This window comes from Danio rerio, chromosome 3 (assembly GCF_052040795.2).
Source record: "Danio rerio strain M-AB ecotype USA chromosome 3, GRCz13ab, whole genome shotgun sequence".
Taxonomy (NCBI): domain Eukaryota; kingdom Metazoa; phylum Chordata; class Actinopteri; order Cypriniformes; family Danionidae; genus Danio; species Danio rerio.
Window position 1 is genome coordinate 52,093,353 of NC_141023.1, and position 26,483 is coordinate 52,119,835.

The window sequence follows — 26,483 nt, forward strand, 5'->3', positions numbered from 1 at the left end:
AAAAAACAAAAAACTTCTGTGGCCTCTGGCATTCCTCATCCTAAGATGCCCAGCCTAGGCAGAATGCACTTTGCTGTACATCTGTTGTCTAAGAAAGTAGCTTTTTTGTCTTCAGATATGATCAAAATAAAACATCTTTTACAAAATCTCCAAACAGCAGAGCCAGCATGTCCTATGTCCTGAGGAAGTTCTTGCTCATTTATCTTCCAAGAAGCCACCTTTTGCATCTTCATGTTTCCACACCTCGGTGTGTCTGAATGTGCTTCTGACAAACATTTTCAGGACCAATCTCACACTGATGTTTCTGAGCCCAATGTTTGACCAGTAAAACCTGCTGTGACTGTTAGTTCTGAAGTAGGCCCTCTTCATTCTTCTGAGACTGCTCCATACAAAGGAGATGACACATTGGAAGTCCTTCAGATGGCAGTAGCCCGTGTTGGCCTTGATGACAATCCTGCTTACCCTGTTTAATCCAATGTGTTTTTTTTGCAGATATCCAGCTGCTTGCATTAACAGAGCTAAGAACAGTGCTAACTAATTTTGGCTGCCTCTAACTTTTTTAAATCTGAGGCGGACCCTTCTGTTCCACAGTTTTTTCAGACAGCCTTGCTTGCTATTGGGCATGTGGCTCGAGAGCTGAGGTCTCTTACAGCAACACACTTAAATGCCCAAAGCAAGTATGGCTTGCTCAGCCCAGATAATCAGAGGACTGTAAAAAGATGTTGAGGGACCGTACTATTGTTCCAGGTCTTTTTTTTTGGCCCAGATGTATCAGAGGTGTTGGAAATGTGAAACTGTCTACAACTTTCTAGCAGCTAACACAGGCACAGCAGCCTCCAAGTTTCAGGGTGCCTTTGCCACCTTCTCTGTATTATACTTCATTCAGAACAGTTGATAAGTCAATTAAAACAGTTGTTCATCTTTTATGGAAAAGCTAGCAGAGGTTCATCTCTAAGCAAACAGAGACTGTCATGATGGATTGTTGAGGTCATTGTTTTGATTGAGCCTATAAGAGGGCTCTGCAACCTGTACCTATTTACAATTCTTGGGTTGCTTTTAAAGGCGTTTCTCTTGCAACAATCTGTGCAGCAGTAACATGGTCTTTTTCCTGCACAGTTGCAAGATTCTTCAATGTCAGCATCACCTAGTCTCTAAACATGGGCACAGCTGGTTTCCACAAATGACCCTGTATTTTTTCTGCTAAGATTTTCTTTCTCATGACCTTGTTGGTTTGTATCATTCACTATGTAAACACTGTCTCTGTTGGTCAGGAGGAATGAAACAGATTGTTGAATACATATGTAAACTTGGTTCAGTGAAATTTGGATGACCAGAATGCGAGGCGCTTCAAGGCAGGGTGCAGAGCTGTTGTGAATTATATACCTCAGCTCAGCTGGTGCCATCTTTGTTGGTATATTATTTCTCAACCTGTCCAGCTGGCGCTGCGATTATGAGCAACATTATATGAACAACGTCTCAGGTGGTCATCTGGATTTCACAGAACCACGGTTACATACTTAACCTTTCTCTTCAAATGTTGAGCTGTGATATAACTAATGGCTGTTTTTTTAAAAGAGGAGGTGCTACTATGTACCCTGACCTCTCTTTATGTTTTATTTGAGATTAAGTCAAACATCGGGAAAAAAATGCACATTTCAGAGCACTTCAAAGGACCTTTTGTCACTCAATCCACTAATCATACTGTCAGTCCACCAATAGCAAATAACAACAATCTAAATATCCGTTGCTCTTGGACAAAATCAAGGCCCAAAAAAGTAGTTTAACATATAAGAAGTCACAATAAGAATATCGGCAATTTTGTTCATGACAACTTTTGAAAGTTAATACAAATTAGTAAATAAAATGCTGCAATGTTTATTTACACTTAAAATCTTTTGTCTTTATACACATTTAGAATTATTATAATATTGCTTTCTGGTTGAGAAAATCTAAAAATAGTCACACATTTGAAAGAAGCATTCCTGAAACAGAGAAGAGTCTTTGTCCTTTGATTTCAGCACATGCCACAGATGGAGGAACGGCTTGATCAAACCTGTATGGGGGGGTTATTATAATGTAAGCCCCATCAGCTGTTCCCTGTTCTTCTGCCCCACACAGACACCCCATTGTTTCCTGCACAGAGTCAAACAGGCACAGGAAAGCATTGAAAAAATACTGATTTGGGTGCTTGTTTAACATTCAGTGGTGGTGCCAGTCCTTTCTAATCCAAAGCGAGAGATTGAATTAACTGTGTTCTCTTTTCTTCCTCGTAGCCTCGTCTTCCTCCCCTCATCTGGCCCCAGATCTGGAGCGGGCCCGTCCTCAGACCAGTGGAGAGGAGGAACTTCAGCTACAGCTGGCCTTGGCTATGAGCCGAGAGGAGAGCGAGAAGGTGAACAGTCAAACACACACACACACACACACACACAAACACCACCACAATCAGTGCTTTTCTGCCTGGTTTGCTTCAGACGCACATTTTATAGAGATGCACACAACACACTTTCAAAAATAATGCTTACAAATGTGCGTTTTTGCAGGGAGGTCATAGGTAACTATTTTAGTATCCAAAAGAACCTTTCAGTTATAAACAGAACTACATAGGTTTTTTGTGAATAACATTCTGACAACTCTAAATAGTTTTTTTTTTAACAATAAAAAGAAATGCAATGAAAAGGCAATGACACATAACACTTTTTTTTTTGGTAATAACTGGGGTTGTGTATGCTTTGGAGTTATCTTTATACTTTGCTAAACTTTTGATCTGCTGCTAAATCAATATATATATATATATATATATATATATATATATATATATATATATATATATATATATATATATACACACACACACACACACACACACACACACACACACACACACACACACACACACACACACACACACACACACACACACACACACACACACACACACACACATACATACATACATACATACATACATACATACATACATACACACATTTGTTTGTTTGTTAGCATGATAGCAAAATTTGCATTATGCCATTTGCATTACATTAGCTTACTACTCAGAGTCACACAGGAGAAAAAACATACAGCACAACAACAAGTTAGCAACATGATTAAACTGGATGGTCGAGTAGTAGTCACACATTACAGACTGTTAGCACAACGGCATCATGCCACGTCTGATAAAGTTTTAAACATTGCTCCATTCAGTGCCTGTCCATGGCAAATAAAAAGCAATTTGGCCTGTCATGCCATGATCGCACTTCTCAATGGAGAAGGCTGTTTGCCCTATATGAAACTGTTCTTCTCTCAGCGCCACCATTGTTGTGTTTAGAAGTCCGCATGACACATTTTCAACCCTGCACACTGCAGCAGGGGTGTCGGAAGGTTTGAGAACAGTATACCATCACTTAATCTTTTTGAGCATATCAAACGAAGAACAAAAAAAGAACTTAATTTGAAATATATCAGGACCTCATAAGTTTGCGTTGCATCTCACTTTGTAAAGTGTTGCACTTGTGATGCAGAGCTCTTAGGTTTAGGTCTAGTGAAGCACGATTTCACAAGAGATAAAAGCAATGTAAAGTCAGGTAAAACTGTATGGTTGCAGTGCCTTTTTCTCTTATGTCTGCTTTTAAAAACATAATGTATCTAAAATGGAAAACAAAATGCTAAGTAACATATTTCACATTTGCAAAAATGTAGACAGTGACCTATAGTGGATTTGTCAACTAAAACTTGCAACAAAATGTACCCAGAGCAACATGTTTTACATTTCACAAAAATGTAGGCTGTGGCACATATCGTAAATGAGTCTGCTGAATTTAACTTTTTATGAGCATCTTTACACAGCAAAGGGGACACAGAAACTAAACCTGAAGTGGCATACATTTTTAAAAATGAGTATTTACACTAGATTGTTTAATGCAGCATAGCATCTGTATACTGCATTTTAATAAGACAGATGCGCTTTAGGGCCTTCTTAAATTGACTGTATAAAGTTTTGAGAAACTAGTCAATCTAATGTGCCCTTTGCGATGTGCTTCAATGAGGTAACTTGTCTTTCATTAGAATTTTGTTAGAGAATTATTTGCCTGAAGCCTTTAGACCAGCACTGAATTTCCAGTTAGCATGTGGGCTAATGATTGTTTGTAGTGCACTTAAGGTGAGAGTGATTTTCCAGAAAGAGCTCAGTCATCATCTGACAGTGTAAAGGGACTACATTAACATCTTTATTCACTGATAATGCAGGTCTAAACGTGATGCTACAGTGACTAACGGTGTATTACTAGTCTGAAGCATTGATCCGCAAGTATGCTCTTGTTTTATTGTACAGCATACGCTTTGAGCAGTGCAAGACCCTTAAAGCTTAATGTCCATTTGAAATCATAATGTACAATGTTCATTGTGCTAGTGCACATTGTTATTCTTCAGGTGAACCATTAATCCCAACAAGTTAATCCATTGGAAAAAAGTTTTTGACCATTTGCTTTCGCATTTGGAGTGGAGACTTTTCTCTGTCAGTTTGACACCTTCAGCCACTATATTCTTAACCACAGCCCTTTAACCATTAGATGGCTATGAGGGAATGATGCACAAAAAGAAAGCCTTGCCCCCTACTTAATATTCTGTTTCAGTTACAAGTATCAACAGGCTGAAATAAAAGTCTTTAACTTTTGGTTCACACGGTCTTTAAAGACATAGTTTGAAATGAAAATGATCTCACCATTTATTTACCATCATGTGGTTTTAAACCTTTTGAGTTTATTTCTTCTCTTGAACACTAATGAAGATCATTTGAATAATGCTATTTGATGGCTCCCTTAGACTTCCATAGCAGGCAAAAATATATAAAAAATGATAAAACAGGATAATGCAACACTGCTATAATCAGCGATTCCTCCAAGTTTTAAATGTCTGTAAGAGGCCATGTTTGATCTTCTATTTGCAATTACATGACGATAATTTGCGCGTGAGAGTTAATGAAACAGTTAAGTCAGTGAAGTGAAATATCTTCAGATGGGCTTGCAAAAAAATATATTACTTAAAAAGTTATTTGAAAACAATCTTATTCATGACCTTGCATAACACATGAAAAGGGGATTTTGAAATGCTAATAAAATAATTCACTCAAAACTAAGAACTCATTATTAATTATTAATTAATTATTAACTCATTATTAATTATTAATGCCCATTCAAACTGTAACTTTATTTTTATCAATAATCATTTAGTTAAAAATCTTTGTATAATGTTTAAACGTTGATTTGTTGAGTCTGATGCTATTTTCACCAATCCAAAAATATGAAAATGAATAATAATGATAGTAATAATAAAATGATAATGAGGCCACAGCATATATTTATGCTTAACAAAAGAATTCTTGGCATTTTCAATTTTTCTTTATTGGATCAAATGAACTTTTCTGGACGCTCAAAGCACTTTACATATTTTTGGGTGGGAATTTCCTCATCCACCACCAGTGTGCAGCCTCCACCTGGAAGATGTGATGACAGCTATTCAGCATGAGATTGATGAAGCCAATTATGATATGGAGATGGTTAGGAGGCCATGATGGAGGCCAGTGGGCAATTTTTTGCCAGGATACCGGGGTTAAACCCCTACTCTTTTCAGACCTCGGTTTAACATCTCATCAGAGAGACGATGCTCACTGAGCAATATACAGTCCCCATCAATATACTATGGCGTTAGGACCAAAAAGATCACAGGTTGAACAACCCCCTGCTGACCTCACTAACACCTCTTCCGACAACAACCTAGTTTTCCCATGTGGTCTACCATCAAGGTCCTCCAGGTATCATGTGTGAGTTGCAGAGAGAAATAATGATAATGTCAAAAAGTCATGATAACAAAGTTTTTTTTGTTGTTATTTTAACATTTTAATAAGTCAATTAGCCAACAGCTAGGCTAATTGACTTATTAAAATGTTAAAATAAAAAACCCTTTGTTGTCATGACTTTTTGACATATCATTATTTAGTGTTTAAAAATAACAGACTAAATATTTTTAGATGTGTTTTTCTTAAGATGAATAACTAGCAGCACAGCTGTTTTAACATTTATTTAATCAGTGATTGTCATTGACTTGTTATTCTCAGACCCATGAATCTGTTCTCCCCCAGCCGACTCCAGCTGTGGATATTGATGAACAGACGCAGCTTCAGATTGCTATGAGTCTTAGTAAGGAGGAGACACATAAGGTACAGCACTCCCATCAGTCTCTGTTTCACCTGCTCTTCATTCATCAGCAGATTCAGGAAAAGAGGCCTGCTTCTTGTGAATGACACTGTATTATTATTATTCTTATACATAGCCTACTCCTCTTCCTCCTCCCCCTCCTCCTCCTGCTGCTGCGGTTATGGAGATGGATGAAGAGGCACAGCTTCAGCTCGCCCTCACTCTCAGTAAAGAGGAACATCAGCAGGTGGGACAGTTGATAGTGAGACATATAGAGCCTGTTTAAATAGTGCCATCAGAAAATTATATTGCATAATGTATTAGGTTTCCTTATAATTCAGTGCAAATTATAAAGAATCTAGAACTTTTCTTGCTGTTGAATTATGTTAAATTATATTCTACAATTGTAACATTTATCATGGTTTTAAAAAGAGTAATTCATACAGAAATTATTTATTTTTAAATAATTAAAACATCAGATTTTTCCATAAATACTGTAATCTTATTTCAGTATTTAAAGGAAACGCAGTTGTGGCTGTACCACCAATGTAAAGTAAACAAGCTATATCAACAATTTTTTTTTTGAAAAACATGGTGATGGATTGCACAGTAGGTAGTGCTGTCGCCTCACAGCGAGAAGGTCGCTGGTTTGAGCCTCGGCTTGGTCAGTTGGCGTTTCTGTGTGGTGTTTGCATGTTCTCCCTGAATTCACGTGGGTTTCCTCCGGGTGCTCCGGTTTCCCCATAAGTCCAAAGACGTGCAGTACAGGTGAATTGGGAAGGCTAAATTGTCCGTAGTGTATGTGTGTGACTGAGAGTGTATGGATGTTTCCCAAAGATGGGTTGCAGCTGAAAGGGCATCCTCTGTGTAAAACATAGGCTGGAAAAGTTGGCGGTTCATTCCGCTGTGGCGACCCCTGATTAATAAAAGGGACTAAGCTGAAAAGAAAATGAATAAATATGGTGATCAAATTTAGACTACAGCAAGAATTGTAGCATGATAAAAGATTACAGCAGAAGTGACTAAGTGACTGTAAAGAAATAATTTAGAATTATTTTTAAAAACATCACAGATTTGGAACAACCAACTTGTCTAGCTATGACTGAAAGTTGAATTTCTTTATATTCGTTTTTTATTAAAAAGCATTCTAAAAATTCTGCTGTATAATCCATTAAAGGCACACTATGCATTACTTTTTTAACCATCCAGACACCACCAGCACAGTGCTATATATTTATCTGATTTGTGTACTTGGATTATTCCAGATGTTTTGAAGAATGTTAAGATCAAGAGGAATCAAAAGTTTTCACTAGTGATACAGACCGTGTCCTCTGTGTTCATGCTAATGATGTCACACACTCGGGTTTGGTCTAACAGAAAAAAATACTTTAATATGCTGTGTGCTTTATTTGACTTCACAGAGAGAGCAGCATTAGAATAGAACTTTTGAATGTAATTAATATGATAAAACAGTGCTTTTACGTTTTTTTTCTTTGTATCTCTGTTGTTTTCCACATTGCACAAATGGCCCTAGATTCATTGTGTGCATTTATACTGCCTTAATTTCTAGCAAGCTAAATGCTTCTACTTAATAAACAGAGTTGACACCAGGAGGTGGGTGGTGTTGTTGTTGTCGCGGGGCACTTTTGATCATTTTGGAAGGGCACTTTCTATCCAAGACTAAAAAGGGCATGTGCACTGCACAGGTTGATCCCTATGTGTGCACGTGCCTGGCAGCAGTACTAAAAGGCTATAAGTGAGTTTATAGGTAATTAATAACATTCAGATGAAATTTTATGTATTATTGTTTTAGTTTAATTTGATCTCATCATTAGACGCTGTGGTGCGGTGGGAGTCACACATCAGGAGCTGCTTTTTTATACTAAAACATAAAGGAACAAAGTAGCAGGTTTCAGATTTTTGACAAAATCATTGATTTTTTTTTTTTTTCTACTCAATATATTATCTTATGTACGGTTGGAATCAGAATTATTAAACCCCAATTGAAATAGTTTTTTCTTTTTAAATATTTCCCAAATGATGTTTAACAGAGCAAGTAAATTATTACAGTATGTCTGATAATATCTTTTTTCTTCTGGAGAAAGTCTTATTTGTTTTATTTCGGCTAGATTAAAAGCAGTACTTGATAAAAAAAATAAATAAAAATAATAATTAAAAATTAAGGTCAAAATTATTAGCCCCTTTAAGCTGTATATTTTTTTGATTGTCTACAGAAAAAAAAACTATCATCATACAATAACTTGCCTAATTACCCTATCCTGCCTAGTTAATCTAAATAACCTAGTTAAGCCTTTAAATGTCACTTTAAGCTGAATAGAAATTGTCTTAAAATATCTAGTGAAATATTATTTACTGTCATCATGGCAAAGATAAAATAAATCACTTATTAGAAATGAGTTATGTTACTATTTAATAAGTTGTCTAGGGAGAGTAAACGTAACATTTAGAATATTAAATTATTACTGCAGTAAATGGATGGTAATAAACAAGGACACAATCTTAACAATCAATTTATTTATTCCTCTTTGAGGAAAAGAGTGATAAAGCCAACAAAAGAGAGGCATGTGTGCGCTTTATACAATGCATAAAAAAAGCTAACAGAAATAAAATCAAACCAAAAGTTTTTGGGGAAAAGGAACTGGAGTGGTGTCAAAGCAAAAAACTAAACAAAACCAAAAGCCACCGAACACAAGATCCCCTCTAAACTTACTAATAAAAATCAAAATGTGAAGAAGAAATCGAAATCTTTAGAGTATGCAACGTCAATAACATACACTCCCTGAAATAATAAACAAAAATACAAAAAGCGATGCTCACCCACTTACCTAGTGTTTCTGAACAATACCTACTGGCAAAATGTATGTCCCGTGACTTAGTAACCTATTCCTTTTCTCCCTAAAAGGAATGATAAACTCTTTAACCATATTAAATTAATTTACAGTTGTGTATAATTATTTAGTTAAATGAAACAAAACATAATACCTAATCAGAAGCGAGCGCACACAGCTCAAACCAACACACACACACAGCATAGACGAAAACAAGGCGTGCCTGTTAAATTTAAAGTCTGCAGAAGGAAGCCCTATTGATCCACAAGGAAACGCAATGAGCGGGTACCTGGGAGAGAGAAAATAGCAGAACAAAAGGTGACAGGGCGAGACAAAGAGTGAATGACAGACAAGATAAATTGTAATTATCAAAGTTTTTTTATACAGTATTGAATTTGTCAGTGCTTTGCAGCTGTGCTAAGTGTGTTATTCAAGAAATTAATAAATTGATAAATAACAACAAACCAACATTTTGCAATTTCACAAAGAGCTTAATTAATGTGTGAAAAAGCTGTTAAAAATGATTCAGGATCAATGATTAATATCCAAACTAAATTGTCACAAACAGCCTAGTTTATGATATTCTGAAAAAAAACATTTGTAACTATTTTATGTAGACTTTCTCTCTTAAGCATGAATTGATCTCTTCTCTGTTGTTCACAAGGAGGAGAGGAGCCGTCGGGGGGATGAGTCTCTGCTCCAGAAAGCACTTGAGGAGAGCAAACGAGAAATGGAGGCCAAAGGAGGAGTATGAAACCACTCATTAAACTTGCTTGCTATACATAAGCTCAATCTTTACACTTAATATTGAAGTGCTTTCATCAGTCCATCACAAGTGGGCGATGCTAAAAACTAGTTTAAACGGGGTCTTATGTGCTTTGACCTTCTCCACTTTTAACTTCTTGCAGAGGTATTCGATAACATTAAATTAGATTCTTTATATAATGTAAATGTGGTCAAATATTTAATCATCAAAAAAAAAAAACAAAGAAAAAAAAATGTGTTGCCTACTAACTTAAAACATACTTAAATGTATGTCTACTAAACAAACAAGGTAGTCATGCTTTGCTGCACTGTACCACAGCAAACAGTTTATGTTTAAAATGATAGTTGCCATAATTTTCATGCACTTGATTTACCGCTCACTTGTAAACCACATAACACTAGCTTGTTCATTAAGAAATAACAGAAAAGGACTATGATGAAATCCGAACACAAAAGGTAATAAGGGATTAATTTGAATGCATGTTGCTTGCAAGTGGAAATGACTTGACTAAATGTCTAAACCTAACATGTTGTGATTGGATCAATGACAATGCATGCTATAACCAGGTGGAGACATAGATGAGTGTTCTGCAAGTATTTATGCACTGTAAAACCCAACAGTCAACTTTATCAAATGAAATGAGTGTCGTTGACTCAAAATTTACTGAAGGTTAGTTCTACTCATTTGAAAAGTTTTGAACTAAGCGTTGAAGGCAATGAGTTAAATACCTCTTCAACTTAAATAGAGTAAGTTCACAGTACTCATATAGATTAGTTTTTTTAACTGAAATGATTTTTAGCAATCGGTTTCCTCAAAAGCTTTGAGTTGCCTCAACTTATTGGGTTTAACAGCACTCCGTTGGTTTGAGTTCTCTTCATCTATTGGGTTCTACTGTGGTCTTAAAGTTTTTGATCTTAAAGGGTTTAACCTTAAATTGGTTTCCTCAAATTGTTTTGAGTTAACTTTTTGAGCTTTACAGTGTGAGAAACAAAGTAAAATCTACACTTTCTATGATGTATAAGATTCCTACTGCAAAAATTGACATAAAATGTATGGTAAGGTAAATTGTTGGTTCACCCAAAAGTGAAAATTCTGTTATTTATTACTCATGCCCATATCTTTCCAATGACCTGTGATCTTTGTTCATTTTCAGAACACAAATTAAGAAATTGTAGGTGCAATCTGAGAGCTCCCTCATTATGGCTGCACAATATATCTTTTTAGCATCATTACGCAATGTGTGAATACACAATAGTCGCATTGCAGGATGTGCAGTGTGAAGTCAGATTATAGTTGACCAGGTACAACAGTTTAGAAAACATGACAGTTTTGGAATCATTTCAGTTTAATCATAATAAATGGAAAGTTTATCAATTGATTCTATTTTTAAGCACTGTGTGTAAACATTTTAAGTGAGTTTAAAGCATTTGTGCACAACGGATTATTATGTTTGCAGATTAAACAAAGATTAATCATATTTAATTATTTACACAATGAATAATATACAGCTTCATTTTATGAACTAACTTATGAAAATTGCATAAAATTTAAATGTCGCAGTGTACGTTTTTTTTCAATATTCATCCTCCATAGATAGCAATGGTCCAGAGATGTTCAGAGAAGGAACCAAATCATTGTCAAAACAGTCCATGTGTCTTCAGTGGTTGTCTCTTTGTGTTTATGGTACTTTTGTGTTGCACTGCTGACTCTAATGGCATAGTCATAGTGCCATTACTGTTTCATACTGTTTCACATTTTTAACAGTTTTTTGGAACAGAGTTCTTAGAGCTTCGTATGATTACAGTTGAACAACTGAAGTCACATGGAATACTTTGACAGTCTTTTTTTCTGAACTTTGTACACCTTGAGATAAGCCAAAGATGAATGAAGTTGTCAGGGAATTGTAAGGTGTGAGGATAATTACTTACAGAATTTCATTTTTTTTTCATTAAAATTATACAATTAATAAAATTTGTGCTTTCATTAAAATTATACAATTAATAAGTTGTACAATTTTGCTACACTCACAGATGAGCTGAAATGTTAGGATTACCTGGGCTTTTTTTGTCACAATAAATTCAAGGTACTGTTCGAGGTTCTGTACTGCAGTTAGTTGTCCTCATTTCAGGCTTTGTATAGATGCTATTGACCTAAAAAAATCTTTCTGAATGTGCTGAAACCGCTTTTCTCTCCTTCCCGTTGGCAGTCTGCCATGCTGGATCTTGCAGATATTTTCACTTCGGCTCCTGAACTGCCCTCTGCTGCCAGTGCTTGGGATTCATCTGGAGGCCAAGGTGCTTTAGCGCAGGCTGGTCCTCTGCGGTCTGACCCATGGGATAGTCTAGGTAAGCCCTGCGATTCAGTATGATTGCATCTTAGCAGTAAGTGCTCTTCAACAGCAAAGGTGGACCAAGTGTTTTTTTGGTAAATAATGTTGAGATCACTTTACTGCAAAATAAATTTTTGTAATTACTTATTGAACTGTTTTTATTCATAGACATAACCAACATTTATGTGAACTTGTGTTTTTTTTTTAAATATATATATATTTATATTTATATATTTAACCTTGTGCACACTTAAGTTGAAATGTTACTTGAAAGATAACTTAGTTGAAGTGAAGGTCTGTCTGTCTGTTTCTGTGCTCTAGTGTTAATTTCACCAACAAAATAAGGATGGAAAATTACTACCTTTTTTCCAAGACCAATGTCCCGTTTATACTGAGTGGTACCAATGGTACCCTTTCTTTACTCTTCACCAGCACATGTAACATCTTGTTAGAAAGTAATTTCGTCATTCAGAGTTCATAATGGTCCAAATATTGATGATAATAGTTAAAGGTGGCAGTTTGTTCATGTTTTAGGCTGCTGAAAGAATCATTTGCTTCTTTGTTTTGTCACGTTTGTCCATTTCCGAAACGATCGAATGTCAGAAGCACTTTAATAATCATGCGCACGTTAATATCATCAGCTCAAAAAGTTAGTTATTTCAAACATAGACGCAACCGCTCACAATTGTAGACGGCCTCGCAAAACAAAAACAGGACACAGCAGATTTTGTTGTTATTGGCTTTGTGGCTGTTCATTAAGACAACGACAAGGTTTGTTTGAGCTCGGGTCGACCATGGCTCGTTGTTGAATGCATGTAGTATTACAGTGTAATGTCTCGGCTGTATATTCTCCTGCTTGTGCATGTGCTAGTGACGTTTCTCTGTAAACCAATAGCATTCTGCTGCGCGTCTAGCTCCGCCTTTTGATAAGCTTTTGTCGTGCTTGGTACCCTTTGCAAAGGGTACTCAAAAAGTGCTACAGTACAGTTTGCTTTTTGGTAGCTTTTGACAGTGGAAAGACCAAAAAATTATTATAAAAGGGACGACATGACTATATCAGCATGCAATACTGTTGATAAAGAAAGACGAGACTGAAATATACTCAAAAAGATATAAACTAAACATTGTTATTTTTCATCAGTTCATTTATTAGATGAACAGTTTAGAATGCATAGTTTTCAGTTATGTTACTGCTGCAGCAGACCTGTCAAGTTTCTGTTTGTTTCAAGCCATAGGCAACGAACATTTGAACAATACTTATATTCATTGACAAATTTAACACTGCTGTGGTCATGGTTCATGTCTGTTTAGCAGGAGTTTAAACTGTAAAGGCTTTAAAACAAATGCAGATATTTTCATTTGTTGTTGATGGAGTAGCTGAGGCAGAAGCTGTAAAGGTTACACTACCTTCTGGAAAGGGGGTGGGAAACAGCAGCTCATTTTCATTTAAAGTGACAGCATGCTTTTCTTTTCATCTAAAAAGGGGCATTCCTTGCATTGTACATATTATAGAATCTTTGAGATATGTTCACTTCACAGACACATTCTGGGAACACCTAAGACTTATATTACAGGATATTGCATAGAATAATTTGACAGTAAGAACATTTATCCTATTTATTTTCTCTGATGGAACAAGGGATTGGTGAAAAGAAACTTGAATTTATATGTGAGGGAATAGATTTTGAGTTTTTATAAGCAGGATTCATCATTAATCAACTTTAAAAAAAAAAAAAGTATTTTTGCCTTGTTATGACGCGCTTGTTTGGGTCGCAACATAAATGAGAGCTCAACAAACAAAGTAGTATTAATGCTAATCGTTATTCAATCACCATAATTAGTTTTACTTGCATTTGGAACATTTGCACTTATGCAACATTTGGATACATTTTCATTTTTTAAAGTCAATGAACCATGAGTGACTAATGCAGTGGTGAATGGGTTACAATACGCGTTCCTAAATGACGGCATTAACAAAAAATGTTTGCTGCTTCTGTACAAGTGGTCTATATCATGGCCTGCCAGGGTCAAAATCAATATCTGTTTTTTTTATGCCTCTGCCACGATAATAAAAAAGCTAATTTAAAAAGTATAATTACACAGCAGTTGAACGCACAGACACTAGAAGAAAATCAGTATTGTAGAAACATGCATTATATATATATATATATATATATATATATATATATATATAACATGCATTATTATATATATTATATATAGTGGTGTTGTTTGTAGAAATTTAAGAAAAATAAAAAATTTATCCAATTTAGAATAAAGCTTCAATTAAACAAAATGTAGGGAAAAGTGCTTATAATACTTCCCATGTGCACTCTATATGTGACTCAAGATATGTGCTTACAACTGATATTTTACTCCTGTCAAGATAACTTTAAACAGGACTAAGCAGTTACATAATAAGGTGATGTGTTAGCTTTAAGTTCAATACAACTGTTGTTTTACAAAGTGGCACTCAAACAAAATATTTGTTGGTGCACATTTAAGCAATAAAATGAACATAAACCATCAGCAATATTGCTTTGATGTAATGCTTAACTCCTGTTTTGCAGAGCCCAGCTCTTCAATCCGCCGGCATGGAAGCTCATGGAATGCACCTCCTGCATCAAGTGAATATTCCCAACCCTGGGCACATCGACAGCAAACTTCTGACCCATGGGATGCCCCTCAGAATGCCTCCAGCCCTGTGTCCACGAATCACACCTGGATCTCCCCTGCACATGGTACAACTCTACAACGGCATGATGATACACTGAAGCTAATAAGCTTGATAACAGGGGTGCAAACTTGTCACCTTTCTGCAAATTTCAATATTTGGATGCATTTAACTATAAACTTAGCTTAAAGTACAAATGAAATCAAAACTAACCATATGATTTTGTTAGCTCACATTGCTAGTTTTGTGGTGAACAGTTAATTTGTGCATGTCATTAAGAAAAAAATAGTTTGCCCTTCTAATTTAAAATTAAATCTGAAAATGCAGCACTTCTTGTTTGTTTTCAGTTAAATTCTCAAATTATGATTGTCTGTCAGTTTTGACAACAAACAGAAATGGTAAGGAGGAGGTGTCTGTTAGGTCGTAATAACCCAAAACCATTTCCTGATCTTTCTGAATTAAATGCCTACTTTACTACATCCAATCAACTCGCAGTAGAAAAAACAAGCCACATCCACTGTCTTCTCATTTAAAAATCAGCTTCTTTAGAAACCGCATCACAATAATCGCAAATATCGCAGCTTCTGGTTCTAGTGGACTTTAAAAAGCATCTGATTGAATGCCAATTTACTGAGAGCTCTGTGTTTACGATGGCATGCAAACATAGAGAACACGAGAGTCTCTCTATCAGATGAGTCTCTCATCACATGCCTTATACAGTATATATATATATATATACATGTGATGTGATCTCGTGAGACTAAATCGCGACGAGATTTCTCATTGAGGTGAAAAGTTGTCTCGCCAGTTGTGATGTTTTGATGGAGCATGAGGGTGAATTTAGCACTGTAGGTTAGAGGCAGGATTGGATTAGAACTGCAAAACGTAAGCTCTTGCTGAATAGAAAGTGAAACTGTTGAAAAATTTAAACCCAAAATGACATGTTTACAATTTTTTTTTTTAATTTCAATTTGTGAAAAGGAGTTCTGTTCACATGTGAAACGGTACAGGGGAGAAGCCAGTGAGTAGCGTTTAGAGCTAAATATTTAGCAGTATTTGCATGTCCTTTATGTCACAATTCAATAAAATGAATGTAAAATAACATTTATTACAAGTTGATTTAAAAATGAGTTGTTTTACATTTTGTGATTTTTTTTTTTGAGGTAAATAAAAATAAATTTTCCATTCATATATTACCAGATATTTTGCCGTGTTTGCATGTCCTTAATAGAATTCATTAAAATAGAAGTAAAATAACATTCAGTACTATTTGACTTTTTTTTTATTTTTATAAAGAAGCACATAAATAGTTTTGTTGAATACAATATTTTTCATTCATGTATTTCATCATTGAATATTTCTTAAAAATACTGTAAAAATCTTGTCCCGTTTTGTCGTGAACCCAGTCTCGTGTCTCGTCTTGTGGAGTGTCTCATCACACCCCTAATATATATTTATATATACAATTTTCTGTGATGATCCAACTATTTTTCTTATCATATATATATGAGTACACAAGATCTCTTTAGAATGAAAAGTTTCTATAGGATGCTATATAATAAGATATGCTTGTACATTACATTAGTCAGTATTAAAGCCACAGCTGCAACAAATCTAAAAAAAAAACAACTCAAGATCACAGTGAAAAAATAATACACACCAATGGAAGTATTAAGTCAAATTTTAATAAGCAAAAGAGGAAAAGTTTTTCGTTTACTTTTTAAATTTTGCAGTATGTATTATTATACCATTCCTAAAAATGTTAAGTTACTTATCCTAATGAATATATCCTTTTATTAAAACCTGTTTAAATGCACCCAAATATATTGTGTATATTCACTGAGAAATGGTACAAATATTTATCTTCAAAACGGGGGTGTACTTGTTTATGCTGTGCACTATATAGGGTCACCTTTTTTAAACCATGACAAGTTTGCATCCTGTAATATACTAAATATCCTAACGATGCTGTTAATCCTTTGCTAATTTTAAAGAAAAATATATTTTTAAATTTTCTAAAAAAAACGTTCTTTCCCAATTATGCTTGATAATCTTTTGTCTCTATTAGGTAAATGTAGGGGTGCAGTAGCATAGAGATGACCTAGAGATAATATATATGGTCTAGCAATTCAGTGTATTATGGGTGTTTAAATCTTCCAGGGGCTGGAGTGGATCCTTTTTCTCCCCCCGTAGTGGACAGACGAGGATCTATTGGCCCTCTCAAAACTTCACCCCCTCGTGCAGGAAGTCCCTCAGGCAATCACTTTGATTTTTTTTTCATTTCCATTAATATTAATATTCTAATATTAATCATTTATTTTAAAATAATAACATTTATTTTATTCACCATTTCATAATTTTTTTTTTCTTCAAACATACTACTATTCAAATGTTTGGGGTTATTAGGTATTTGTTTGAAAAACTCTGAAAAACTGCTTTTACCAAAAGTAATAGTGATCGGTTGAAATGTTTCTTGAGCTCCAAATCATTATATTAAAATATTTTCTGAAAGATCATTTGAGTAATGATGCTTGCTAAGTACAGGGATGTCTTGTGTTCACAATTAAAATAAACTCTTGTGCGCTTGATTTTTTTAGGTTCTATCCTAAAACTTACACAGTGCAGGACTTAAAGTATTGATATATTTTGGTCCAGACCAAAATAACTATAACTGTGAACACACTTGAAGATAACCATCTTAAAAAGCACTATCTTCCCCAAATATTTGAATGCTAGTGTGCATTTTGTATTATATATTTTATTTTTCCATGTTGAATTCTTATTATATAGATGATGATCTTTTTGATGAGGCTATGGATGGAGGCCAGGCAAATGTGAATGGCCATGGTAGTCCTGAGCCTTTCAATTTGTCTTCCCTTGGCGAAGGTCTACCAAAACCAGCTCCTCGAACCTGCAGTACTCCTGAGGCATTTCTGGGTCCATCTGGAGCTTCACTTGTCAACTTGGATTCTCTGATACCCCCAAATCCTACTTCCAAGAACTTCAACCCATTTTTATCAGGTCAGAATGCACCATTATTAGATTATGTCAAAATACAATTTCTGTTAATAATTACTCACCATCATGTCGATTCCACCTCCTGAGACATTATTTCATCTACTGAATACAAACTATGTTATTTCAGATATAATCTGAGAGATCACTTATCCCGTTAAAAAAAAAACATTGTTTCAACACTTCAGTGGTTCAACTGTAATGGTCCTACTTTATATTAAGTGTCGCTTATACCTGTGAATGTACACGGTCACTAGATGTGTAAGTAGTATGTAACTACAGTGTCTGTACACACTGGTACATAGTATTTACTTGTGTAATACTGGTGAAACTATACACATGTAACAACCCACTGAATAGTATGTGTTTGTGTAACACGAAATTAATAACACTATCTTTGGTAAACCACCCCTTTAATGTGAATCACTGAGGTGATTATACAGTTTACCTTAAAACAACATAAACATAAGGCATGTGTATATTTCTATTTAAACTTATATGTTTTGGCAGAAGTTTGCTGTTGTTAAACAGTTGCACAAATGCTTTTATATATATTACACAGTCATTTGTGACCATTTTAAACTTTATATTGAGTGGGCAGTTTCTGATGACTTACCCTGTAATTACACTAGTATCACAAGGTGAAACCTTCTAAAGCAGCATTAGTTCTGCCATTCTTATTCGAATACAGTGTTCAGAAGCACATAGTATGCAAACAGGTGTGGAAGTGGGAAAACACCTGCAAGTATATTGTTGTCACACAATGCACCTATATAATTCTTGTTACAGATGTGTACATTTTTTGTGTTGTTACCAATGTCCTTTTACCCATTTGAACTTACACATACTATTCAGTGTTGTTACTTGTGTATAGTTACACCAGTATAACACAAGTAAATACTATGTACCAGTGTGTACATACACTGTAGTAACATACTACTTACACATCTAGTTACCATGTAAGTTCACAGGTAACTGTGACACAACATAAAGGGGACCAATAATTAACCAGTAAGATAATAATATTAAATAAATAAAAAAACATCTGGATGTTAATTCTAATGGTTATATCCTAAAATAACATATTTCAACATAATATCAGAGATTATGCCACTACATATACCTAATACATTTTTGGTAAATTCACAATTTACAGACCTTCAGTTTGGTGATCGCAGAAGGAGCAATTTACATTAAAATCTTCAGAAATAAAACTTTGTATAATTTTATAAGACACTTAAAAAGACTTACATTTCAAAAACAAAATTTTAGGCCTTAAAAATGTCTTAAATTCACTGTAATGTTAAATTGGTCTTAAATAAATTTAAACAGGTCTTAATTTTCCTCAGTCCAAGTAAAAGTTCCTCAGTCCATCCATCCAATCACCACCAATCCATCTTAATAAAATCAGGGAAAGAAAACTAAAAACAATTACACAATTACACATGAATCTTAAGGTTTTATAACAGAAATGCATTAGGTTAAATAGAAATTGTGCTCAATCAATTTAGACCAAAAGCCAACAAGTATATATATATTTGATTATTTATGTAATCATCTCCACAATAAATATATTTTTCACAATGTTAAACTTGTCATTTAAAACAAAAAAGTATGTAGTATTATGTTGAAAATAGCGTATACAACTAGAGTTTTCTTGTTTTGACACATTAAAGTATGTCTTTAAGAAATAATTACATTAGATTTTTGTGGCAATCATTATAAATAACCGGGCCATTAGAAATAATCATTAGTTTTTAGCCCTGTATAACTCTAAAATTTCATTCATAATGGTCTTAAAAAGTCTTAAATTTGACATAATGAAAACTGCAAAAACTGTCTGTTCCAATAATAGACAGCATTAGGACTAGAGATTATCTCAGGCTGAAATAGAGAGCAGATATTTTTGTTATTTGGCTTTGTGGTAAATAGTAATTTACCAAGAACAGTTTTTAGCACATTTAAGCCGCTTTTCCACTATCATGCTGAATCGTTCTTTAAACAGAACTGTTCCATTCCGTGCCAAACCGGGCCAGACAGCACGTATATGGTTTTATTTTCCACTGTCGTGCTGCGACAAAGCTCTTTAAAACATTATACAAAACGCATCAGTAGTTGCCTTGGTAACGCAATGTAAACGGTTCAGTTAAATTAAATAAGAGAAACTAGTTATTTATTTTTATTTTTTTTTTTCATAAAAGCGAAAGCAACCATGTGACTAAACACTGTTATGCCGCTCTATCAAATAGGGGTGCTAAATATAGGTACATGTACACTCTTATTTATATGTTGCGCAGCTCTGGCAAAATTTTATTTGGAGAGAAAATTACCAAAATGTAACGTGATGATTGAAAATAATTGGAGGGGAAATAAATAATATTTAAAATCTCTGAACATAACAGAAAAATAAACAATGATAAGACAAAAATAATAGTGCATTTGTATTAATTCAGCTTTATTTGTATAGCGCTTTTACAATGTAGATTGTGTCAAAGCAGCTTCACATAAATGGTCATAGTAACTGGAACAGTGTGGTTCAGGTTTTAGTGTTTAAGTTCAGTTCAGATCAGTTTAGCTCAGTTCAGTGTGATTTAATTATAGTGGCAGAAATCAATTTGGACAGGCCTTGTCAAAGGTGAGCAGGCACTTTCACTAATAAAAACACAGCATATAAATTATTTTATTATTTATTATTTTTAACAATCAATTAAATTACACTGTGTTTTCATATCAAAAGTTGATCATGAAATAAAATATACTACATTTTGATGGTAAAATGACACCAATTAAGCAATGGCTGTTATTTGTTTTACTATTCAAACAATAAATAACGAATGCACCAAGTGAAATAAAAACGAATATGAAACAACACATAGCAGGATTTAAAGCATATAAAGCACTATTATATTTAGCAAAACGCTGCTCTATTATCTTTTTATTTTGATCATTTTATTTTTATTATTATAATTATTTTTGTGTTCATAATTAACTAACAAGCTGTAGGCGAATTATTGCTAGATGTTTTAGAAAATATTTGCGTACACTGTTAAAAATTGTCCCGTTAAAAAACGGTAAAATACTGGCAGCTGCAGTTGCCAGCAATGTACTGTTATTTTACAGTATGTTGCTGTAAAAATACATGGACTACATTGAAATTCACAACACTCAAGTGAACTCATTTTGTTTACTGAAAGCAACTGCCTCAAATTTGCCAACTGCTGTATGAGTTTATGAAGTAATGTGCTATAGAAGCATGCTTATAATGATAACTTATTTTAGTTAATTAGAAAAGTTCTGTTTGACTCAAATGTCTTAAATTTCACATCAGCACACATACATGTAAAGTTGGAATTAACACAGAGAGATTCTGACTGCATCAGCAACTGAGCAGCCACTGTCTTTAAATAAAGAAACATACAGAATAACATCAGCAGTTCATTGTTCATCTTTAACTCATACACTGGCTCTACTCTCCTCCACAACGGTGACACACAGAAGAAATTTGCTTCAGGTTTTACAGTAAAATACTGTTTTTACCTTGATTTAACGGTAAACTACTGGCAGCTGTGGTTGCCAGCAATCTACTGTTTTTTTACAGTCTACTTCCGTAGTTTAACTTAACAGTATATTCCTGCTAAAATACATTTTTACACTGTGTTTTTAACTCCATACATTTAACCCTTTAAACCACAGAGCAAATACCCCAGATTTAATTGAAGTGTCCACACTACTGAGTGTTCAAGAAACATGTAGCAAAGCTGAAGTAAATGAATTAATTAAATGACTAATTAAAAGATAATTGAGGATTAGCGATGAACAAATGAAGAAATACTGAAGGGAAAAAACAAGAACAGAACATACAAAACTTTAGTCACAGCTTTATAATGAAATAACCTGAAGAACAACAAATGATTTAATCATTTAAATGATCAGCGGATGATTAAACAACTCTACAAACATCATCACCAGCTACACTTATTACTTAATACATGTATTTTTGTATAACATCTACTAAAGTTCTTCTTGAGAAAAAAGTTAAAGTTTTACGTCACCATCATGGAGAACAGAGTTTGCTTTAGTTGGGCTCTTAGCCCTGACATTTTTATGATTAATATATCTCGGCTGCTGCAATTGTTAAGAACTTTGTTTAAAAAAGCTCTTTTGATGTGGCAAGCCAGCCAAAAACCTAAATAAGATCTGGTGATGTTCATGTTGTTATTAAACGGTAGAGTCTGTTCTAATTAGGTATAATATAATTTACTGCTCCTATTCAATGTTTAATCTATTGTTTCACATTTTAGGTCTGTATGTGGCAATGATTTCTGGAAGTTTTAAGAATATCTTGGACTAAAACACTTTGCTCTATGGCGTAAGCAGCACTCAAACAGACGTCCGTAATCGGCGTATGAACCTCAATAATGGTGACAACTAACAAAATTAACAGTTTAACTCACAAACAGGCAACTGAAAGTCTAAACATAAACAAAAGCAGAATCAAACATAAATAAAGAAAACTGTGACACCCTTATACAACATTTATTCATGCCGCAATGCAGGCTGGGATATCTGTACTGTGCCACACCCAGCATGCATTGCAGCATGAAACATTTGAATTGTTACCATTGTTGAGATACAAGGTCTGATTCATGAGGTCTGAGTGTGTCTTTAGCCCCTTTCACACAGTGATACCGGTAAATATCTGGAAAATTTCCGGAACTACTTTACCGGTATATTAAAAAAAACACTGTTCACACAGGCGAGGACGTTACGGAATTTTTCCGGAAAAGAGCATTCACACATCCATCGCAAAATGCCAGTAAATTCTGACATCATTAACCAGAAATGACCTCTAAACGGCTGCGCTTGTGTTTGTAAACATTTGACTACATTACAAACTCATCGGATGGATCAGTATTGAGTACAACTCTAATGAAAACATAGGGAAACACTTTCGCATGTCGAGATGTTCATGATATGCGTGTGTGCTGGCGCTATGGGCGCTCACGGGCACACGCAGAGCTTGAAGGTAAACAAACAACGGATTATCATAAACATTTTATCCATAATTATTTACACAGCATTGAGAAGGAACATAGAAACATTATCTGACTAACATCTAGCAGCTAAAGGTTTCTGGAAAAAATATTCAAAGGCTTTTATTCTCATAAACCGCGCGCACGTGAATGCGTCTGACTGTTCTGATTGGCTAAAGCAGATGTCTCACGTCAGCCCGTTCTAGACGTGGACGCGCTTATTACGGCAATCTTCCTTCTGCATTCACACAGCGCAGCATTCCGGCAAATTACCGGTAATGTTACAACTTTTCTTTCCGGAAAATAGCCAGAGCGAATTTACCGGTATTTTCAAAAAGGGCCTGTTCACACATGCAACCTTTCCGGAAAATTGCCGGTAATTTTCCGGAAAGGTCTGTATGTGTGAAAGGGGCTTTTGTCATAACTGAACTGTTTTTGTATGTTATTTCTTAACTGTTAAGTATTTACGTAGGTATTTTATCTGTTTCCACTTCTCATTAATTAAATTAAGATCTGCATAAAATCTATTGTATGAGGCCCTTCATCCAGATTTGTACTAAAACATTTATCAGAACTAATTTCAGACAAATAGATTAATTTATCTATTGTCTTTCCCATTTTATTGCTATAATAAAAGTGTTTTTTTAAACTCTGTATTACAGCAGTTGGAGAGTCTGAATTAATGAGTTCAAGGGTGAAGAGCCCAACTAAACCAGCCCCTCACTCCAATATGGTGACACAAAAAACACCTAAATTTCTGTTGGATCTCAATGAGAATTGTATGGAAGTCAAATCAGTCAGTAATAAGTGTGTCTGCTGTTGTTTGTGGAGTTGTTTAATGATCCTCTGCTGAGACTGAAAGTGTTTTATTTTACTTGATTTTATTTAATGTTGTAACTCAAGTGTTGTTTGTGTTTCTTGTTTTTCTTTCCTTCAGTAATTGTGATTATTAACAGCAGGTGTTCATCAGTGTCTGAATTCACTCATTAGTGTTCATTAACTCTGTCAGATGAACTATATTGATAAACTAGTTGATGGAATAGTGAACAAGGGCACAAAGTGTGATTTTAAACACAGACTTCAAAATGTCGAATCTGAGATCTGTTAGCTCACAGTTTTCTGCTGTTGGTTACTTTCTCGAAAACAAAAATGTTACACAGAATGCACTGTTTTTAACCGAATATTACTTTTTTAGTGAAAAAACATTATTTTACCGTAGAATCTGACCGTTTTTTAACAGCAATTTTTTTACAGTGTAGCTATATTAAAGATCACCAAGAACAAAAAAACAAAAACACAGAAACATGTTACATGCCTCATAAATGTCATATAACTTATGTATAACTGAATCATATAATTGCCTATAGCTGAAATGATGAAAATAGCTCATTTTATTTTTATAAAACATTTGTCAAAACGTATTGATATTATTTGAGTAAAAGCAATACTGACATTCAAGAATCCATATTTATTTAATTAATTCATTCTTTTGACTTGTTTATTAGTGCATATGCTATAATATAAATCATACAACAGTACCTTGGACAGTTACAGTGCCCCTTCCTAAAGCTTTCAAGCAAAGTCTTTTGGACGGCCGACATTACAACACGCCGTCCTTTAGGTGGTCTCGCCGGTATTAACAAGCTGTCCTGGCTTTGAATTAAAAAGTGCAATTATTTCCTTGTTGTTTAAAGAGTCTGCAAGTTCGTGTTCCATGGATATTTATTCACTTTATTCGCTTTATTCGATGCGCAGCAGGAAAAAAAAGTCAGCAGCGCAAGTCGCTGGCATGTCTCTCCTGGATCAGAGCGAGTTTTGTGCTGTGAAATACAGCGCTGCTTGCAATAAACTCACATTCAGGCAGGCGAAGTAGGTCTGTATTCAAGACAAGTCCATAAAATAATAACTTTAATGAATAAAATGTGATGAGTTATTCACTTATCTGCCAGAGACTGCTATGGTTTTAAAACCCTTTTCAAACTGTATCGTTTAGACCTGGATCATTATTTTATATTTAATGTACTGTATTTATTGAGGATGTCTGATGACTAGCGCGCTTTTGCTGAGCCAGCTGTGGTAGCTTAGCAACAGAGCCGCGACATCAACACACAGAATCTGTCGGCACAGTTCAGCACGGTTGTCTAACCGTGCCGAGAATTCCGGGCCGAGAACGGTTTGTAATCGTGCCGCGCCGTTCCAGGCTCAGTGGAGAAACAACCGTAACCGTACCGAAGTGTTCCTAGAATGGTTTGGCACGATAGTGGAAAAGCAGCTTTAGATGTGGCACATCCTCGGGTGACTGATTGTCCCATGCATGCATAATAATCCCAGAGGGGATTGCTCCAAAAACAATAGCAAATTCTTTAGCTGTGATTGGATATTTGTAATTGGACAAAAAAATCCTTCTATTAAAAAGGCCTTCCTTTGTTATTAAATAATTGTCTATCATTTATTTATTCATTCATTTTCTTTTTGGCTTAGTCCCTTTATTGATCCTGGGGTCGCCACAGCGGAATGAACCGCAAACTCATCCAGCATATGTTTTATGGAGCAGATTAATTGTCTAACATAAATTATACTATTTTTAGCCCAATTATCAAAGTAAATTGACTTATTTTTGTAAAATAATTCTCGGTTGTGCAAAACTATTTAATTATGTGGGGAAAAGTTGTGCTTTTAAATTAAAGACCGCGATAACAGACATTGTTTATGAAATGATTTGGAAGGTATTTTCTCTGTATTACAATTACACAAGAGCAAAAAATTTAAACCCCCTAATTTAAAGAAAAACAAATTTGGTATAAAATTCTACAGAGAGGCAGGATATTTAAGATGCTGATTAATCCAATTATTTTTGAATGTATAATTAGGATTAGCAAAACTGATGAAAATAGGACCGCAATTTTCATAATTATTTAAAACTACATATTTTCTAATATAGTGTTTCTTATTTTTAATAATTAAACAAGGATTGATCAGTTGTCTTGAAAGTCTTAGTATCCACATACAGTGATGCTGTAGAGAAGGCTAGACTTAAAAGACCCTGTGCTTTAGAAAGTGAAGTTCTACCCTTAAGCGACAAATCCTGGTGTAACCACATATTTACAGTGCATCCGGAAAGTATTCATAGCGCTTCACTTTTTCCATTTTTTTTTTTTTTGTACAGCCTTATTCCAAAATGGATAAAGTTCATTTATTTCTTCAAGATTCTACACACAATACCCCATAATGGCAATGAGTGTAAAACATCTTACACATACCTTAGGAACGGTATTGCAGAAAATTTTGACTGTTTTAAAACCTTGACTTTTCCAAACCGTGGTATACCTTGAAAATGGTTATCATCCCAGGCTTAGGTCTGATTAATCAATAATATTTAACACCAATCTAATATTATTAGAAATATTTGTAGAAATAAGTGGCATCAACGCAGCATAAATAGGGACAACATTTCTAACCAGTATGCACTGCTTTTAAGACAGATTCTGATTGATCTGCGCAGCGCTGCATAAAGTCGTACGCACCTAATGACTTTGTTAACTATAATCTTCCACTTCAGATCAGGGTTGACATTAACTACAGGCTTAGTCTTAGGACCAGTGCTGTTGAAAAAGCTCTTGCATTCC

The 26,483-nt window shown here is 34.7% G+C and overlaps 1 protein-coding gene and 1 long non-coding RNA gene across 24 annotated transcripts in view; both read left to right on the plus strand.

The window, feature by feature from the left end:
- epn3a (epsin 3a) overlaps positions 1-26,483 on the plus strand; it is a 67,856-nt gene that overhangs the window by 37,812 nt on the left and 3,561 nt on the right. For 8 of the 23 annotated variants that reach the window (XR_015481260.1, XR_015481258.1, XR_015481259.1 and 5 more), the window contains 8 exons: positions 2,274-2,392; positions 6,113-6,214; positions 6,328-6,438; positions 9,705-9,788; positions 12,013-12,151; positions 14,706-14,876; positions 16,970-17,065; positions 17,600-17,830. Coding sequence is in view for 8 of the 23 variants with exons in the window: in XM_087245145.1 (XP_087101271.1) it covers positions 2,274-2,392; positions 6,113-6,214; positions 6,328-6,438; positions 9,705-9,788; positions 12,013-12,151; positions 14,706-14,876; positions 16,970-17,065; positions 17,600-17,830 (1,053 nt within the window). In the remaining 15 variants the exon portion in view is untranslated. The remainder of the gene's footprint in view (positions 1-2,273; positions 2,393-6,112; positions 6,215-6,327; positions 6,439-9,704; positions 9,789-12,012; positions 12,152-14,705; positions 14,877-16,969; positions 17,066-17,599; positions 17,831-26,483) is intronic. The other 15 variants (XR_015481265.1, XR_015481262.1, XR_015481263.1 and 12 more) reach the window with 3 other exon arrangements.
- On the plus strand, positions 18,789-25,360 carry LOC147846046 (uncharacterized). The gene is made up of 3 exons (XR_015481277.1): positions 18,789-20,265; positions 20,410-20,862; positions 24,112-25,360. It is a non-coding gene; the product is annotated as an uncharacterized LOC147846046 (long non-coding RNA).